Raw genomic sequence first — 18623 nt, 5'->3', positions numbered from 1 at the left:
GTTAGGAGAAGGACGGGGGATGGATTGACAAGGTGGCCGAAGTGCCGGCCAATCTGCTTCTGCGGATCCAACACGCGTGCGTCAACTGGACCCAAGTGGGGCCGGTTGGCGATCATCAAACCTTGGATTTTAAGTTACGTCTTCTACTCTTCTACTCTTCTACTCTTCTACTCCGGTCATTCACTCCAACTGGACAATGTACATGTCTATCTCGTAAACTTTGGAATTGAAAATACATGGGATGTCTCTCTCTCTCTCTATATATACCCGGCCTCCTCAAACAGACTCCCCCGGGCTTGCACCACTGCCGATAACTCCAGGAGAAACTCGTATAGGATCACCACATTCGTCAGCACGTGGCCTAGCGTGACCGGGGCATTTTCGGGATCGGCACGTTCCCCGTCTGATGCCTCGGGGGCCGGGAATGGAGTCGCTAGTCGTTGGCGCAGGGACTCTGCAGTCGCTGCTCGCGAGGCTGATGATCCCCGTGACTGAGCCGGTCGCGAGGACTCGCCTCTCAGGGAAGCCACGGCAGGGGAACTGATAGGGTTCGGAGATCGGCCGCGGGATGCAGGGGCAGAGGCATCGGGGGATCCGGGGAATGAGGGGCGGGAGCGGTCCGGGACCGGTTCGGACGGCTCTTGCGAACGGGAGGGCGTTTCTGGCCGATCCCCCAGATGAAGCAAATCGCGTCGGGCAGCAACCAGGACATTGAAATCGGGCAGATCCTGCTGCCATTGGCGAACCTGGTCTACGAGTCGTTCAAGGGCTGCGGTCAGGGTCGGTTTGGCGGTTGCGGGCCATGATGGGATCTGATATGCGCGGTGAATGGGGTCGAGCTCGTTTGATTCTTCAGCCATCTCATAGCTGGCAGGGTCGACTAATACCCAGCCGTCCAAGGAGAACAGATGCGATGAGGCCAGACTCATCAGGACTCCGGTCAATGCGAGGTTGACGATCACGCTGTTGGTGAAGAATGACTCGACGCATTTGAGAAGTCCCTGGACAATCGGATCGTCCTGCTGGAGCTGCAGCGGCAAGGGAATCGCATCTTCGGCCTCGTCTGCAGCAGACACAGGAATACACAGGCGGGATTCGAGTGTCCAGGTGGCATCCGCAACATAGTCTTGAAAGGACTCGTTCAAACTTGGGTCGTCGAAAATGGATGTGCCGAGAGTCAGAAGCTGTTCGAGCTCCGCATTGAATGCACCGACGGACCTCTGCTGTGTGGGTTGGCTAGGTACAGTGTGGATCAACGCCCGAGAGAACGGGTGATGTCGCTGCAGGACAACGTTCAGCAGTCGGAGAGTGGCCAGAACCGTCTGGCGGTTAGAGGATTGAAGACCCAATAGCACGAGGTCTCGTAGATTAAAGAGTGAAGGAGACGGTTGAGCGGCTTCGGAAGCTAATGCGGCTAGAACATTGAGGGACTTCCGCCGACTTGCCGACATATCCATCTGTTCCTCGGGTGGCGGAGAGGAAGCGAGTAGGAAATGTAGAATCCGGTGGACTAATTCGCCCTGATCGATCGAATCCAAGATCCGGCACATGTAGGTCAGCACGGCCGCTGTCGAACCACCTGCGACATCAGACGATTCCAATAAGGATGGATATCTGACTGTATTAGCGCAAGATGAAACAATGATGGATCTCTTATCTTACAAGAGTTGTTCGAGGAATAGCACCTGGAAATGGTCCAGGAGGGTATCGTTGACCTCGGCGGATTTGCAGTGGTCGATGGTGTCCTGCCAAAATAGCAGATAAGACATGAACGCATCCATGGTTTCGCCGAGTGCGGGCTGCAAAGCCGTAGCCTCTTTCGCATGGTCAGATAGCGCAATGATGCGTGGGACGTTAACGTCGGTGGACGCATATTCCAAGCTAAATTTGGTCAATTACCTCCTCTCTCTCGTCGGGCAGCGATCTTCTTACCTCCCCAATTGACTATACAGTGCACCTAGTCCGGTCGCCATCAGTGTGGCCAGATCACTCTCGATCAACCACTTTTCCAGGTTCTTGGAGCGCGACGCCGTCTCGATGAGATATAACAGGCCTGTACGCGCGAAGTCACCCGCGCGACCATCATTATGAACGTAGTCGACCAGCAGGTAGAACAACGGGAACTCATCCTTGCGAGTGGCACCAGCAAATTCCGTCGGAGCCGTCGACTCCCCGTCCAGACCGATAGGAGTCGCCCGTGGCACAAACCATGCAGGTAAGATAGCGGGTTGCAGGCGGATATTGTTGGCAATGCCAAACAGCAGCTCGACTAGTCTTCCCTCTATTTCTTCCGATGTCTTATCAGCGCGTCGGACCAGGTCCACTAACGCGCGAGCGAATAACCGGTTATCCACGACCCCGTCCACCTCGGCGTCGATGAGGGTGTTGAAGAAGACAGTGGCGGACCGTAACACCCCATCGTCGTAGTATGATAATGCAAGCTTTGTAACCGTTACAAACATCTGAGAAGAAGCAGCGTAGGCCACACAGGGGTGTGGTGCTGGTCCGCGGGACTCGTCGTTGAGGATGGAGTTGAGGCGCTCAATGTAGGAACGCGCGTGCCCGGTTGACTGCTCGGCGGAGGGGGTATTGGTAGAGCGCCATATTTGCTGGTTTCCAATTGAGTCAGTCAGGGCAGATACGATGACGTTATTCAATCTACCTGGAGAGCGTTGCAGGCGCGTTTAAACACCGTGAGTCGTTCCGTGGGCGATGTGGCCCGCGAGGTCTTGGATAGCGCGCGCGAGCCGCCGATGAGACGAGACCACTGATTCAAAGATTAGCGAGGGAAGCGTGTGAAGATTTCAGGCACATACAAAGTCCATCTCCAGACAGCATAGTCTCAAAGGGAAAGAAAGGGAGGTACGAGTAGTGGAGCCAATCTCGCCCGCTCGGAGCTGTGACCTTGGGGTACTTGGATCTACGACTAAAAGGTCTCGAAGACTAACAGACCCAACAGACCTTTAATCACCACTTGAACCCCTCCATTTTCCGGTCTAATTGTTTCTCTCGAATTGACCGGGGTTCATCGACCCGTATAATTATTCACAGGAAAATGCGCCTAAATCAAACCATTCCGCCAACGCCGTAAAGCAAATCGATCTCATGCGCCAGTTACCAACCCTGTCTACCTCGTCAGTCGTATGTTTTTTATTCCCTGGCTCTAGTCGCTCTCCTCCTTGGGTCGCCGGCCTCCACGCTTCCGACGCCCTTCGTTTTGATCGCTGCCGTCGTCTTCGTGTTTCCGACCGGCGGGTTGATCGGGCACCTTTGCGATAATGTCGGCCAAAAAGTCCAGCACTTCGTCCTTGGCCACCGCGTGTTTCAAGTGAGACGCCGTGACGCGCTTCGAGTTACGTTCCTTGGCTTCATGGGCGGCTTTGGTAACGAGCGAGATCATGAAGAGTTCCAGTGCTTTGGCTGCGGGAAGGTTAGCGACTCTGGAAGACATTTGTAGATAGCGCGTAACTTACAAACTGCGATCGGTGTGACTTGGGCGACCTTGCCGACATCTTCATCGGCCTGCATAATGCGCTTAATGCGCGCGACGGGAAACTTGGTCTTGACTTCGATCCCCGCGCCGGGACGCGCCTGGGGAATCTCATCGGGCATAGCGGGCATGGCTGGCATGGCTGGCATTGTATCCGGCATTGTATCCGGCATTGTGTCCGGCATTATGTCAGGCATTGCACCTAGAGCGAGGATGGGCGCATCATCTTGCAAGCGAGAGGAACGGCGAGCCATATCGTCTGGCGGCACGTACTGTTCGACGCGACCTGGTTGGACGGGATGAAAGAAAGGTGAAGCGTCGTAGGAGGCACGATGAGCAAGAGGGCTCAAAGGCGCGTAGGGGGGAGGGTTGGAGGGAGGAAGAGAAGAAAGGTCTGGGGATCGTGGACGATACTCGCTCATGCTGCAAGTTCACTAGTTTGTGCCAAGCGAGAGAAAATGGAGCTTCGGAGACGGACTCGATGGGGCGGGCGACTTTGCCCTTTTTAAATTCGAATTCCGTCCCTTTACTTTGTCTTTGCCTTTGCTCTCTCTCCTCCATCCCATGGATGGAGAGGCTTCTGTTTCTTCTTCTTTGTATTTAGTCGTGAATGCCTTCTTTTTTCTTTTTCTTTTTTCCCCTCCTTTTTGGTTCCCCTCGTACCTCTGTCCCCAGGCTGTAATGACCGTCGATGATGATGACACACGTCCGGAGGCTACCAGATGAAACCACGCGTTGGTATCGCTGCGCTGGCTGGTGATGGACCTAAAATAACTTGATCTAATCTGAGGCGCTGTCGATTTTCTGTCAGGGGTTTTCACTACCTAGATACTCACTTCTCAAATCCACTTCCCTTAGTTCCCTTAGAGCTCCCTGGTCCTTTTCTTCAGGGCCTGTAGATCGGCGGAACCATTTCTCCGGCCAAATTCAATATCAACGCTTGCATCTTCTCTTCCACCCCGCCATCCTCCCTTCTGCTTTTGCTTTTACTTGTGCTTTTGCTTCTGCTTCGCTGAGCAGCCAAATTACCTGTTCCAGCCATGGCTGCGGCGGATCCGCCGGCGGGTCTCATGGACATCGTCAGGTATGTTCCATGCTGGTGCTTTGCGACCCGGACTAATCAATATCGACTGCTAGCACTCTATCCCCGGATGAAATTCCCTTCAAGCTACGATGTGCCATCTGCAGCAAGCTGGCCGTGAACGCCTTTCGCCTCCCTTGCTGCGACCAGTCAATCTGCGAGACTTGTATGACGCCACTTTTCCACACCACTGACAACACACGACTGACTGGATGCCCATTAGGCCAACCATCCCTCACTGATACCTGTCCCGTCTGTGCGCATACTCCTGTGTCTCCTGATCTTTGTAAACCCAACAAAGCTCTGCGCACGACCCTCAAGGCTTTCCTTCGGACGGAGGAGAAAAAGCGCGAGAAGGAACGCCAATCCGCAACACCTCTCACTCCCACGATTCCCACTCCTGCAGAGAGTGAGCAGATTCCCGCCAAAACTCCCGTCGAAAAAACGCCCGCTGAGGCCACCCCGGCTGAGAATGCCGAGGCTCCACCAATCGAGACCAAGACGGACGAGTCTGCACCGGAAGTCCCAGCCACGGTCACATTGGTAGAGAATCAATCAAACGGGAATACTGTTGAATCGGGGGAACCTATGACAGAACTCATGGCAGAGGTACTTCAAGATCAGGTTGCTTGTTCTCGAGTTTGTCACTAACGTATGGTCCAGCCCGAACCCAACTGTGGTGTCCCGGAGGCTGCCAGCACCGAAGCCGGCGCAAAGTTGGTCAATGGAGACGCTGCTGTCGAGGATGAAATTCCTCCGTCTGCCCAGGACCCGGCTCAGCAAACCGGAACGAACATGATGAACATGGGGCCCGGGGGCTTCCCCATGGGCTGGAATGGAAACCCAATGAACTCATTCATGGGGAATGGCATGTTCAATTTTCCGAATCCGATGGGTACGTTCATTGAAAACTCCTCCAAACGATCATGGACTAACTCATTTCAGGCATGCCCATGACGATGGACCCAATGGCCGCAAATCAGGGGATGTTCGGAGACTACGGAATGAACATGACTGGTATGGGCATGAACATGGGGATGAATTTCAACGGGCAGGGCATGTATGGATCCTTAGGATGGGACGGCTCCCAGCAGAACATGTGGCAAGGCGGCCAAGATAAATTCAATCCAAATGCTTTCGCAAATGGCACGGGCCCTCCGTATGGAGGTGCATTTGGCGGGTCTAATATGTCTTACCATTCTAACCCCGACTTCCAGTCTGGTTCTGGCTATGGATCTGGTTATGGCCGTGGTGGTTACCGCGGTCGTGGACGCGGCTACTTTGGGCCTGGCAGAGGTGGTTTCGCAGGTCCAGCTAACCAGCCGTTTTCTAATCAAGCCATTTCTAATGAAGGAACCGATGGAATGCCCGCTGGTACTGACGCCTCTGAGCAAGTGAACGAAAGTGGTGCAGAACACGTATCGGAGAACACTCCAGATGGCAACACAGATACGAATGCAGATCAAATTTCAGGTGATACCAACGGACAGCAACTTCAGGGGATTCCAACTATTGACAGTCTTGATCAATCGATGTCTGCCGGTATGAATGGCTTCCAGGGTCCTATGGGCCCAGGGTATGGACGCGGCGGATACATGCGAGGCTCTGGGCGTGGGTACTGGGGTGGGCCGGCTGGTTCGTACCAGCCCCAGATGCAACAGCCCCAGATGCAACAGCCTCGCGGCCTCGGCGTCGAAGGTGCACCGGCTGCACCCCGCGCGATGCGTCAGGGTCTGCCCAATACCAGCGTCTTCCGGCAGCGCGGAGGTTTCCATCAAGCACGAGGCTCAAGAGGGAGTAGTACCCCAGGACATCAAAGGTAGGATGCCGTTCATCATGGTGAGAGATATATGCTAATGATGTACAGTGGTGTATCTGAAACCCCTAAGGACTCAACAGAACCTCGATCTCCTTCAAAAGCGCAATCTCAACCTCCGCGAACAGGATCCCGATCTCGCTCCCCTTCACAGAGTCGGGCATCTCGTCCTCGTTCACCTGTAGCCAACGGCATCGACGGGGACAGGGAAAACAGCCGAAAGCAAGACGTGAGGCGCGCCGATCACGACCGTGTAAGTCGTCTTGATGACCGCCGCTCTCGCTCCCAATCCCGTGTTTCTTCACGTCGACCCTCGCGGTCCCGACACCGCGAAGGTGATCGAGACCGACGGGATAACCACCGTTCACACAGATCCCGTCGCCACGGCCATAGCCGCAGCCGCAGCCCCAGCAGGAATGGCCCCAGCAGGAATGGCGAAGGCAACTCAGACCGAGTAACTGTGATCAAAGACGAGAACGAAGCCAATGGCCGCAAGACACCTTCTGAAGCCGGTGACCTCACTGGCCGTATCAGCAGTCGTCGATCTGGCAAGGACCGACCAATCCGCCGCGAGGACGATCGTGATAGGCCTCGGGACGCGAGACGCCGAGACCGGGACCGCGAACGAGATCGTGATCGTGATCGTCGTGACAGAGATCGCTCGCATGACCGTGATCATGGTCGAGACAGAGACCGACGCGGACGAGGTAAAGACCGAGAACGAGACCGCAAACGATCCCGTCGTGACCGATCCATGTCTCCAACCGACCAAGCCCGTCCCCAATCCCGCCGCGTAAAGCGCTCACCGGACGAATACCCAGACCTCCCAAAGCCCAAAGCCCCGGAAGCAGAAAAGGACCCCTATACATTGGAACGCGAAGCCCGTAATCGCGAGCGCATGCTGCGCGAGCAACAGAACCGAGGAACCAAACCAAGCAAATCGAGTCGTCGCGATACTCGACCGGAGCGCATGGTAGGTGGCCGTCCTGTCAACTTCAAGTACGAGGATGAGCTTTAGATTTGAAGGCTTTCCAAAAAAAAAAAAAAAAAATTCATGGCACAGGCGGCGTCAAGCATTTCAAGGTTCTTGCTGGAGGTCTCCCACTTTTTAACTTCTTGCATGTTATTATTTAATGAGGGAAGGATGGTGGTTTGTTAAGTAGATACCAAGATACTAGTAGGAGCTGATAGACCGGACGTCAAATGGATTGACCTAGGACTTGCGATACCAATCAAAACATGGTCAATTGTTTCTTGAGTACACCATTGGTGGACTACTCATTGTTTGAGCTTTCGGGAACTTCCAAAATTGTAAAGGAATTACGTATGGATGAAATGTAAAGATGTACGCTTGTTGAATGGCGCGATAAATATATTTCACACAACGAGCGGGCCCTTTCCAGGCCCATTTATTTAGGAGCCCACACTAGAAAAACTCGAAGTACTGAGGATAATTACTTTTGAAGTTCAATGTATTCACAAATGCGCTAAAAAACAAGACCGCGTATCAACATGCAGTTGTGCATCATGTACGTCGACAATCAAGGACGAAATCCAAGCCCACGACGCTGAACAACAAAACCTCGCCACAGTACTCGCTGCAAACCTTACACTCCAGTCCAGGGTTATCGGACAAAACTTAGTTCAATTTGCTCTTCAACGACTCGATCTCGGAGGTCAAGCTCTGCATCTGCTTGGACTGCGACGCAATCGTCTTGGTCTGCTCGGCGATCAGGTTCTTGATTTCCTCGATCTCGCGGTGGACGGCGCTAGTAGACAGGCTAGACTCGCTGGCGGTAGGGGACGAAGTGATGGGAGTCTGAAACTGTTAGAATGGTCGAGATCACAGGTGTCATGACGGAGGAACTGGAACTTACAATTGAACGGGGTTCAGGTTTAGGTTCAGGCTTAGGTTGAGGCTTAGGTTCGGCCTTGGGTTCAGGCTTAGGTTCAGACTTAGGTTCGGCCTTGGGCTCGGGCTTGTCCTCGGTCTCCTTTGGCCGCAGAGGGCTGCTGACTCTGGGAGAAGCAGACTCGGTGACAGTCGAGCGAGCACGCTCAACAGGCTTGGGAACTTCCTCGAAGCTGGAATCATCGTCTGAAGACTCGGCCCCCTCTTCATCGTCGGCAAACTTGTTCACCATGGCGGCCATGGCACCACCCTGCTCCTTCATGGATGGGGCAGGACGAGCAACCGGGGTGGGCTCGGGAACAGGCTCAGGGGCGGGCTTCGCAACAGCAAGCTCGGGCTTCTTGGCCACAGGCTCAGCAACAGGCTCGGGCTTATTGGCCACAGGCTCAGCAGCAGGGTTGGGCTCGGAAGCATCAATAGTGGTGGTAGGCTTTTCCTGGACACCCTCAATCTCCTTAAGGCCTTGGCCGTCGAACAAGCTGGCCATGGAGATCTTAGGCGGGATGGCCTCCTTACCGTCCAACCACTCGGACGAGCTCATGGCAGGGGTCAGTCCGAGAGTGGGCGGGTAGATGTCGTCCTGGAAGTTGTCGGAGCGACGGGGCACAATGAATGAAACAGGTTCAATGTAGCCGTCGTTAATAGTCTTGTATGCACGAGCAATTTCGTTTTCGTGCATATTCACACCGCGCTTGGGCATGAATGCGATACCACGCTGCGGGTCGGCAGACTTGTACTCGGACAGGAATTCGAACTTATCGTTCACGACCTCAAAGTATCGGATGTTTCCATCACTATGAAGAGTTAGAAATGTCGGTCAGTTCCACGCTGGGAGAATACTCACCCTCGTCCAGCCAGGTACAAGCAGCTGTTACCCTCGTCCCAGAAGGGCATGCAGACACCCGAACCGGAGTCCAGGGTCTTGAAGCCACTCATGGGCTCACGGGCAGCCCGGATATCCCATAGGGCCAGCTGACGGTCACTCATCTTAGAGAAACCAGTAGTCGCGATCCGGTCGCGTTCACCAAGCCAGATAGCACGGCTGTTCTTGGCTCCCGAGTGTCCATTCGATTCGTGGGCGGGGCGCTCCTGACGAACGTCCCAAATGCGAAGCTTCTTGTCACGCGAGGTGGTGACCAGCAAGGAGCCGTTGCCACTCCACGACTGGGATTGCACAATGTCGCCGACGTTGAGAGTCAGCTTAGGCGCACCAGCCTCAATATCCCAGATCTTCACAGTATAGTCGCCCGAGGCCGTTGCCAGCACGTTTTCGGCCGCGGGGTTGAAGAGCACGTGGCCAACTTTCCTGCAGGGAGCTATTAGTTCTGCACGTCGCGTGGGGAGGGACATTCTCACTTAGGGTGACCACTCAGCTTGCCAACAGGGGCAATGTCCTGAATATCATCGGCTTCAACATCGGGGCGCACAGTAAAGTTCTCCGGAACCCGCCAGAGGAAGACCTAAGCCTGGTCAGCAGCATTCATTCATTGTCTCAGATATCCAGTGTCTACCTTGCCGTCGTCGGAACCCGAGGCAATCAGATCATCATTGAAAGGATTCCTATGATGTGTGAGCCGTCATGCGCAACTCCAACCCCGGTAGATCTCCTTACCAGTCGGTGTCGAGTACGACTGCGGTGTGACCTCGAAACAGAGGGATGCGCTCCGGAAGCTTGCCACGCTCCTCAAGGGGAATGACAGCGAAAGCACCGCCGCCACCAGCTTCCCAATTGACTGCAAGGTGTTTCGGATTAACCTAAATCGTGAATTGTCAGACCAAGCGCCGTTGCGATGAGGTCAGGGGCGGTGGCGCAACGGACGGACCTTGATCAGGTTGGTATCCCAGGCGTTTCTGGAGACGCGAAGGTTATCATAGCATTGTTCCTAAGGACTGTGTTAAAGGAGAAGGCGTAGCAAAGGCTTCCAGCAGTGAATGATACCTTTCTCGTCGAACGCCCGAAGACGTGGCCTTCCAGGATGTCAGCGGAGAGTTTGTAGAGGAAGGGAGGAATCACTTACGGTACTTGGAGGAACGCACAAATCGCCCGGACATGTTTCCAAGCTGCAGGGAAATGAAGTTGAAACAGGAGAGCTTAGGAGGAGAGGATGAGAGATGAGATCCAGCTGCCCTCTCAAGCAATTAGGGAATGCGGGAACTGGTGTTTCGAGTGGGCCTGGTGGAGTCTGCGATTCGACGGTGACGGTTTGGAATGGGGAATCCCGGTCAATTAGACTGATACTTCCACGAGAAAAGACAATTGGGTTGAAGGATGATCGGGAGTATACACAATCAAAATAATCAACACAACAGGTAACACCGCAGCACCGCAACACAGCAACGGGGATCAACACGAACCCCGCGCAACTGCATGGAAGAGGTCACGTGCCAGGTAAAAAGCTCACAAATACGGTAATACCAATACCAATTACAGTACCATTAGTCCCAGGGTGCTGAGTCAGCGTTTGTTTATTGCTCGTCTCTGGAGAAACCGGTGCTCCTCATACTCAGATGCTCTCAGCTCACAGATGCCCATCGCATCCATCCTTTAATTGACTTGAATCGTGGCTGGACGAGAGTTCGGCCTCCTCGCCCGAGTACTCTATTCCGTGACCTGGCGACCCACGACTCCCAACATGGACGAGAATGTAAACAATCCTGACATCTTCCCCGCTGGCGCATCCCGTTACTGATAGCGCAGACTCAATCCCGTGCCTCGACTCGATCGCGCATCCCCCATCCCGGCCTGCGCGAGATGAACCCAGCGACCACCAACTCTCGGTCCGGCATCCTCCCACCGGGCTCAATCGCCAATAAAGGCAGTCTGTCTCGTACGGGACCATCACTCGAAGTTGTGACGAAAGGTATACTGACCATGCTCGCAGCTACTCGTCCCAAACCTACAAATGCCCCCGAACCCAAGAAATCAGCATCCGTCTGCCGCCAGCCCGCCGGCGCAACTAATGCGCGCACTCGTGGCAACTCATTCGCTTCGTCCACGACCCGAGTCGGCTCGACAACTTCTCGCGCGACCAATGGCGGCTTTTCCAACACCATGGGCTACGGCAGTCGCCCAGCGTCCGCCATGTCTCGCCCCAACTCGTCCCTCAGCGGTCGCAAGACCCCTGGCGCATCCATCCAGCGCCCCGCTACCTCACTAGATACCCACGCTGAAGATGGTGCCAGTGTTCTTGGAAAACGAAAGGGTATGCAATCACTTCCTTCTTCTCCCACCCGATCTTCTCTCCCCATTGGAAACCCCAATGATCTGCACCGGGCCATATCATGGAATGAAGCACGCCAGCGGGTGCCCAAAGAAGCCCCTGGTAGATATGCAGACCCACTGAATAGCGCTTTGCCGCGACACCCCCAAGGCCTGGAGGGCAACCCATCTTTCCCTCATCCTAAGAAATTGAACCCCAAAGCATCTACCCCTGCGAGACCAGTGCGGCAAAGTAGTATCCCCATTCTCAACCCAACTAGGCCTCGCAGAACCCCTTCATATTTACCCGCTTCAACGCCGGAAAAGCCCCCAGTCCCTCTTTTTCTCAGCGATAGTCCTACAAGCAAGATTTTTGACCAATTTCCAGGTACCGAGTGGAATCAAGAACGCAAAGAAAGTGACATGGAACAGATCATGAACACATTAATGGCCAAAATGAATGAGCAAGGTCAGCACAGCTCTGGTCTGAAGGAGACCGTTGAGCTCTACAAATCAAGAAGTAAGTCTCTTTACTGAGAAGCAAGTTGCCCTTACTAATTCTTGCAGTCAACGACCTGGAAAACGCTCGCGACAAACTGACCGATGCCAATGCGTCTCTCCGCTACGAGACAGATGCCTTAAAGAACCAGTTGAATATCGCAGAGGCTGCATTGAAGGATGCTAGACGTGAACAGGAAATTGCTATAGACGATCTCGACCGGCGTCAACGCATTGAGATGGAGTCTGCGAGCCAGAATAGCAGGAAAGAGTTGGAAGTGCTGAAAGCTCGCCAACAAGACGAGCTCGAACAATTGAGGCGCAAATTTGAAAGCGAGATCGAAAATGAAAAAGCCATGAGAATTCGAGAGCTCGGGCAGCTTACTTCGAAGTCTGTGCTGGACACCCAAAAGGCCGAGATCGAATTGGAAAGAAAGGATCGCGAGATTACCATGATGAACAATCAGCTTGCATCCCTGAAAGCTGACTTGGACCGTGAGCGAAAGACCACGCATGAACTACGACATAACCTTGATACCGCTGGCAGCAACGGCGTGACATTAGAATCCACCATCCGAGCCCTCAAGGCTCGTATCGAGTTCCTCGAGGGTGGAAGAGAGGAGCAATCTCAGGCCTTTGAACGCTGCAACCAGGAGATGATGAACGCCCTGGCCGAGACCGAAGCAACCAAGGAAAAGCTTCGCAGGGAGGAGACCATGCGTCGCAAGCTTCACAACCAAGTTCAGGAATTGAAAGGAAACATTCGAGTTTTCTGTCGTGTTCGCCCGTCTCTGAAGAGTGAACCGGCCTCTGAGATTGCCCCAATGCAGTACCCCGATGAGTCTGAAGAAGCCAAGGAGATCAACGTCATGGGCCCGGAGGAGAAGAATAGCCTCGGCAGCGTCAGCCGCAAGAATAACACCTTCTCTTTCGATCGAGTGTTCGGCCCCTCGGCCCAGAACACCGATGTCTTTGACGAGATCAGCCAGCTCGTTCAGAGCGCATTGGATGGCTATAACGTTTGTATCTTCTGCTATGGACAGACTGGTAGTGGTAAAACACATACCATGTCCTCCCGAGACGGCATGATTCCTCTTGCCGTTCATCAAATCTACGAGACTGCCCAGAGTCTGGAAGAGAAGGGATGGCGGTACAAGATGACGGGTAACTTCGTCGAGGTTTATAACGAGAACGTGAACGACCTTCTAGGCAACCCTGATGAAATAGACAAGAAGAAGCATGAGATTCGTCATGATATGCAGCGCGGTAAGACCATCATTACCGACATCAACACCGTTGAATTGGACTCTCCGGAGATGGTCAAATCTATTCTCAAGAACGCGGATGCGAACCGTTCGGTGGCTGCTACCAAGGCGAACGAGCGCTCATCTCGATCACACTCCGTTTTTATCCTCAAGCTGATCGGCGAGAACCACATTACCGGCGAACGCAGCGAAGGCACTCTCAACCTGGTTGATCTGGCTGGAAGTGAACGTCTGAGCCACAGTCAAGCGACTGGCGAGCGCCTCAAGGAGACTCAGAACATCAACCGTAGTCTCAGCTCCCTTGGAGATGTGATTGCCGCTCTGGGTCAGGGCAAGGAGGGAGGCCACATCCCGTACCGCAACAGCAAGGTATTTTAGATCACTCCTTTCGCCGTAACACTTGCTAATCCTTATGCAGCTCACTTACCTCCTCCAATTCTCCCTGGGTGGCAATTCCAAGACCCTGATGTTCGTCATGGTCAGCCCACTCCAGGCCCACTTGTCGGAGACCCTGACGAGTCTGAAATTCGCGACCAAAGTGTCCCTGACACATATCGGGACAGCGAAGAAACAGGCGCGCGTTCGCGACTGAATATGATGATACCTCTCTTCTGCACATAATTCTTTGGGGTTGAAAAGGTGGAGGTCTTTTAATGATCCTGTCCTCTACCTGGTCCCCCTCGGCGTTTGCGTTGGGTTTATGAAGTTTTCCATTAAGCCTTTATGATCGGTCTTCGGCGTGTGATTTATTTATGGACATTGCATAGTGCAGAATTCAATTAACCTTCGTTCCTGCTATTGGGTTGGGAGTGTCGATACTTTTGCCATGTCATGTAGATTGAAAGTTACAGAGATCCTAGGTATCTATCTGCCTTCTCCTTCACTTGATATGCCTTAGCCTTGATGTCCTTCCGAGAGACAGTACCCTCCTCACAGACGTATCGATCAATGAGATTGACAGGGACCCATTCGAAGTAGATGTTCTTGACCTCAACCACACAATTGCTCGTATCTGGAGGGGTATCCATTTGCTTTTGGAGAATCCCTAAGCCTTTGACGTCGCTTCCGAGCCAGGGAGTCATGAGTTCCACAGGATCGTTGTTCTCGGCATTATGGTCTTCTTGAGACCCCGGCTCAGCCACCTTCTCCAATTGACTGAATACCAGGACCTTTACACTCGGACTGGCGTATCTTGCGGCCAGAACAGCTGGCAAAGATCCCGTCTTGTTGCTGATCCATCCCTCGCTCGATATGCAATCTGCTCCAAGTAGCACAAAGTCCACACCGTCAGCAGCGATGGCAGCGGAAGCGTCCGTATACACTGCCAGTCTGAGATGACGGTCTAGTCGAGACGAGAACCTGGTCTGGAACTCTGAAACCAATGAAGATGCCATACTTGCACCTTCGAAGAGCGGTCGGGATTCTAGAATGCGTATATCTAAGTTTGAGATCGACAGAGATGCAAATGCATCCAGAATGCTATCCCGAATCGTTGAGCTGGCCGAAAGAGTGAGAATCGTAAGTGTAGACTGCGATTCTGCCATTTGCATGAATGTGGTGTTAAGATATGCTGTAAATGAGTCTCTTACGCGAGCCGGCATTGCACGTCTTTTCTCCAGGTGGGAATCCACCACATCCAGGGCATAATCCCATGCGGAGCCGTTGTCCAACCCGGAGCCAGCCAGCTTTTCCAGATCACTCAAGACAGCTAGAAAAGCATTCTGTGTCGCAGATGACATACTTTCACGGCCGTTTTTGCACATGTGCCATGCGGCCATGCGAGCAGTCCGCCACCAGTTTGAATCATCCCGCAGATGCACCAATACATCCCGGTACCCCGTCAATGCGATGGTGGTCAACTCATGCGATCCGCTTCGATGGTCATTCTTGAGCTGCTGGAGACCAGATCGGAGCGCTTGACTCGCCTCCCCACTCATTTCTGCCTCGAACCAGACACGATGCAAACTGTCCGCTAAGCGCGGCACACCGAATTCGTCTCCTTGTATGTCTCGAAGGTCAAACCATTCCCAGCCATCGTGTTCCCAGTCGATTTTGATAGCTTCTTCGCCTCGACCACCCTCATCCGAATGTTTGAGTCGAAATGCGAATGGGTAGATGGTCCATTGTCGCCTGATTGAGGGGTCACTGAATGTATACGATTTGCCATGTCTCCATAGTTCAATGTCTCGGGCGGTCAGGGTGGTCTCCTCTTTGAGCTCACGCCACGCTGCTGCAACCGGGGATTCATGGGGCTCTATGGTGCCCGATATAGGTGCCAGGCGATGACTATAGTAATCAGCTCAAGTTCTCGAAGGACCCCGGAATGTTTACCGATAAGTGTTTACAGAATCGCTGCGCCTAAAAAGGGCAACACGCGGGCTACCCCGTAGAGAGATAATGAAAGAAGATACGACAGATCTCTGCTGGAGCTCAGGTTGCTGCGCTGCCATGGTTCAAGGTACACATGAGTGTGTTGAAGAGGACTGCGACCGCGATGCAGTAGATACACGTGGATTTGTTCAAGTTCGTCTGGCGTCATCGGTACATCATGGCTTGAACCCTTTTTTTGACCAAGATCGCATAACTACCACTGGATATGTATCCAATTGTTACTTCATGTACAGTAGGTATTCATATTAAGGAACCATAATTTGAGTATATTCCAGCCAATGTCCGTCCTTTTGTTGACTATGTACTGTACATGTACAGTATTGGAACTGTGCGTCAATCTCCGCCTATCAACATCCTCAGCGCCGGGGTTCAGCTTCAATGTGAAATGTGGCGCATGTCGTCTCAACTGGGAAGACTTGCATAGCCCTGCGTCTTAGTCTACTGGCGCATGTGGCTACCCTACCTCGGCTGAACTACTCATTCCATTCTTCATACTATGGCACCCCCGATTCAGGCTTTCCTCCCCAACGCCTCACCTTTATCAAGGGCATTACTCATGCCTGAGGGATGACCTTCCGAGCATCCGATCCTCCGAGGCGCCGGCGTCTTCACAGGTGGGTCGGAGGCAAGCCCAGCACTGCGAACGATGTGCAGGTCCAGAAACCGCTTTATATGACCACCGAGGCGGCATTCTCCGTACATGGAATTCAAAGAGTACCCCAGAATCCTCCAGTGCCATATGGCCAACCTCAAAATGCTGCAACAGCATCCATACTCCAGTTGCCTCCACGACACACCCCGGTCGCACCACCTGCAACACACCCTTATGTCGCACGAGGATCCCCGTACCAGACCGTCCACCATTCCACCCAGAAACCATGGGCTTCGTATACGAATCTAACCCAATCCGTTTCCAGTTTCGTATCGCATACAACAGGAAAGGCCAATGCGACCATCTTGGATCTTGAGAATCTCGTTTTGAGAAGTCTGAGAGGCGGCTTGAATGTGCACGAGGCTACTGCGGAGCTCTTCAATCAAGTCATCACCCTTACTGATACTGGGTTGCTTTGCGGGAAAGAAAATGAGCTCCGTACGTTACTGCATCATGGCCCTTTTGGAAAGAGAAGCCTTCGGCGTCATTGGATTATTTCTCCAAGGTTTATCTCTACGAAAACTCAAGATTATCGCCACATTTACAAGCCCTGAAGTTGTGAGTGTTTCAAGTAAAATATTCGACATTTGTCTGACCTTGTTCCAGTTACCCTGCGACTTATCCTCTACTTCGACTTGCGGCTCAGTATTCCCGACGTGTCTATGATAAACCCAGTGGACAAGAGCGGCACTCATATGTGAGCTCTGATTGGCGACAAGGGACAAAAGCCATGGTAATCAAATCTCTGCCTATTGACGACATGAACACAATCGTCTTTGCTATTCGTGGCACTCAGAGCTTCCTCGACTGGGCCGTGAATGTCAATGCGGCGCCAGTTTCACCATCAGGCTTCCTCGATGACCCAGCAAATTGTTGTCATGCCGGATTTCTCTCGGTGGCTCGAAAATGATATCCCCCGTGGCTGCACGATTACGAGCTCTTATAGAAGAAGACCCAAGCCGCATGTCTTATACGCTTCTGATCACAGGGCACTCGGCAGGTGGCAGTGTTGCCAGTCTACTCTATTTGCATTTGCTTTCCAAATCACCTCAAGTCAAGTCAGAGCTTACGCATCTACGCGGGTGTTTTAAGCACATCCATTGTGTTACCTTCGGAGCTCCACCTGTCTCATTTCGGCCATTGGGTGCCCCTGTCCTCTCAAAACGATCAAAGTCAATATTCTTCGCATTTATCAACGAAGGTGACCCTGTCACTCGCGCTGACAAGGGATATTTCCTTTCTCTTCTGGATCTTTATGCTTCACCGGCCCCAGGATCCGCATGGTCTGTTCTCGACCCAAGAAAAAAGTCAAGGCCCGCTCATTATTGGCAAGTTCCTCCGTGCACCCTGTCTAACGCCGGCCGACTTGTTCTTCTATGTCCCCGTGGTCAAAGGAATGGTCGGTCAGATGTTCGTAAACCAATTCTTGGTGACCCCGCGCCACTCCCTCCTAGCGAGGAAATCGAAGCGTGTGGAACGACTGATACCGAGATACGTGGCGTTGTTTTTGGAGACCCGCTTATACATTTAATGGATCTATATTCTCGCCGTATTGAAGCGTTGGCCCAGGACTCTGAAAAGCGCAGGTAATCTAACTAGGCCCCAGGTCCACCAATGGCGCATTTACTATGAGAAGTTTGAATAAAAATTTGATTCAATTTTTATCCCAATCACTAGCATCACATGGTTAGATTGTATTAGATTGTATGCAAGCCAAAACATCTAGGTACTTTCATTATTCAGTTCCGCCAAAGCGACCAAATCCTCTTCCATCGCCTTCACCTGCAACTTCCAAAATGCAGCCTCCATTTCCGCTTTCAAATTCACCGAGCACTTACCGCATATTCCAACCTTCTTGATTGTCTCACTATCCCTCGTATAATTTGTCGACCCCAAGGGTCTCGGATCGACCGTGAATTCCATTGCGTCACAGTCAATTCGCTTGAGCCATGGGACGCCTCGCTGTGCTTCGGGACAATGCTGAGTCGAGGCAAGAGATAAATGCTTGCATCCAATGTAATAGTACCAGATTAGTTGGCACATTTTGAGGTGAACTAAGTGTGGGTTTATCTCGTGTTGATTACTTCACGAAATAGGCTTTCTTCGGATCAGCTATATAGGGGCTGCGTGTGCTTTATAGGGTGGGTGTCTTAAAACGACGATTCTAGCCTTTGTTTATTTTCACGGATCTCAACCTCTTGGTTCGTCTTACCTATCTATATATGTGTGTGAATAAATGCGCCACTTTGTTTTGTCCTTTGTCATATTCACAGAGCTAGTAGCTTGTCGGGTAAAACAAGATAAACTATAAGCATAGAA

At 52.7% G+C, this 18623-nt stretch overlaps 7 protein-coding genes across 7 annotated transcripts; 3 read left to right on the top strand and 4 right to left on the bottom strand.

The window, feature by feature from the left end:
• Nucleotides 1-257: 257 nt before the first annotated feature.
• On the bottom strand, nt 258-2825 carry N7443_007098 (uncharacterized protein; the record flags this gene model as incomplete). The annotated part of the gene is made up of 5 exons (XM_056887154.1): nt 258-1614; nt 1663-1881; nt 1933-2609; nt 2663-2767; nt 2817-2825. 5 exons carry the CDS (start codon nt 2823-2825, stop codon nt 258-260), a joined length of 2367 nt encoding a protein of 788 aa, XP_056740803.1.
• A 338-nt stretch (nt 2826-3163) lies between these two features.
• nctA (negative cofactor 2 transcription regulator complex subunit BUR6) lies at nt 3164-3912 on the bottom strand (the record flags this gene model as incomplete). Its single annotated transcript, XM_056887153.1, has 2 exons — nt 3164-3420; nt 3474-3912. The coding sequence occupies 2 exons, from the start codon at nt 3910-3912 to the stop codon at nt 3164-3166; spliced, it is 696 nt and encodes a 231-aa protein (XP_056740802.1).
• Nucleotides 3913-4530: 618 nt separating this feature from the next.
• N7443_007096 (RING finger protein) lies at nt 4531-7405 on the top strand (the record flags this gene model as incomplete). Its single annotated transcript, XM_056887152.1, has 7 exons — nt 4531-4574; nt 4628-4737; nt 4795-5180; nt 5235-5466; nt 5517-6390; nt 6439-6968; nt 7161-7405. The coding sequence occupies 7 exons, from the start codon at nt 4531-4533 to the stop codon at nt 7403-7405; spliced, it is 2421 nt and encodes an 806-aa protein (XP_056740801.1).
• Nucleotides 7406-8026: 621 nt separating this feature from the next.
• Nucleotides 8027-10351, bottom strand: N7443_007095 (coronin; the record flags this gene model as incomplete). Its single annotated transcript, XM_056887151.1, has 9 exons — nt 8027-8206; nt 8265-9093; nt 9144-9605; nt 9656-9759; nt 9811-9859; nt 9912-10054; nt 10123-10182; nt 10239-10267; nt 10318-10351. The coding sequence occupies 9 exons, from the start codon at nt 10349-10351 to the stop codon at nt 8027-8029; spliced, it is 1890 nt and encodes a 629-aa protein (XP_056740800.1).
• A 581-nt stretch (nt 10352-10932) lies between these two features.
• On the top strand, nt 10933-13853 carry N7443_007094 (putative kinesin family protein (KlpA); the record flags this gene model as incomplete). Its single annotated transcript, XM_056887150.1, is given in 4 exon segments — nt 10933-10981; nt 10993-12018; nt 12066-13630; nt 13680-13853. The coding sequence occupies 4 exon segments, from the start codon at nt 10933-10935 to the stop codon at nt 13851-13853; spliced, it is 2814 nt and encodes a 937-aa protein (XP_056740799.1).
• Nucleotides 13854-14106: 253 nt separating this feature from the next.
• N7443_007093 (translation initiation factor eIF-2B subunit family protein) lies at nt 14107-15711 on the bottom strand (the record flags this gene model as incomplete). The annotated part of the gene is made up of 2 exons (XM_056887149.1): nt 14107-15547; nt 15593-15711. The coding sequence occupies 2 exons, from the start codon at nt 15709-15711 to the stop codon at nt 14107-14109; spliced, it is 1560 nt and encodes a 519-aa protein (XP_056740798.1).
• Nucleotides 15712-16219: 508 nt separating this feature from the next.
• N7443_007092 (RIO-like kinase) lies at nt 16220-17214 on the top strand (the record flags this gene model as incomplete). Its single annotated transcript, XM_056887148.1, has 3 exons — nt 16220-16742; nt 16775-16862; nt 16911-17214. The coding sequence occupies 3 exons, from the start codon at nt 16220-16222 to the stop codon at nt 17212-17214; spliced, it is 915 nt and encodes a 304-aa protein (XP_056740797.1).
• Between the last annotated feature and the right edge of the window lie 1409 nt (nt 17215-18623).

The sequence above is a fragment of the Penicillium atrosanguineum genome (genome assembly GCF_028827265.1).
Source record: "Penicillium atrosanguineum strain IBT 20685 chromosome Unknown utg000005l_segment0_segment0, whole genome shotgun sequence".
Lineage (NCBI taxonomy): Eukaryota > Fungi > Ascomycota > Eurotiomycetes > Eurotiales > Aspergillaceae > Penicillium > Penicillium atrosanguineum.
This window is presented reverse-complemented; position numbering and strand designations above follow the sequence as displayed.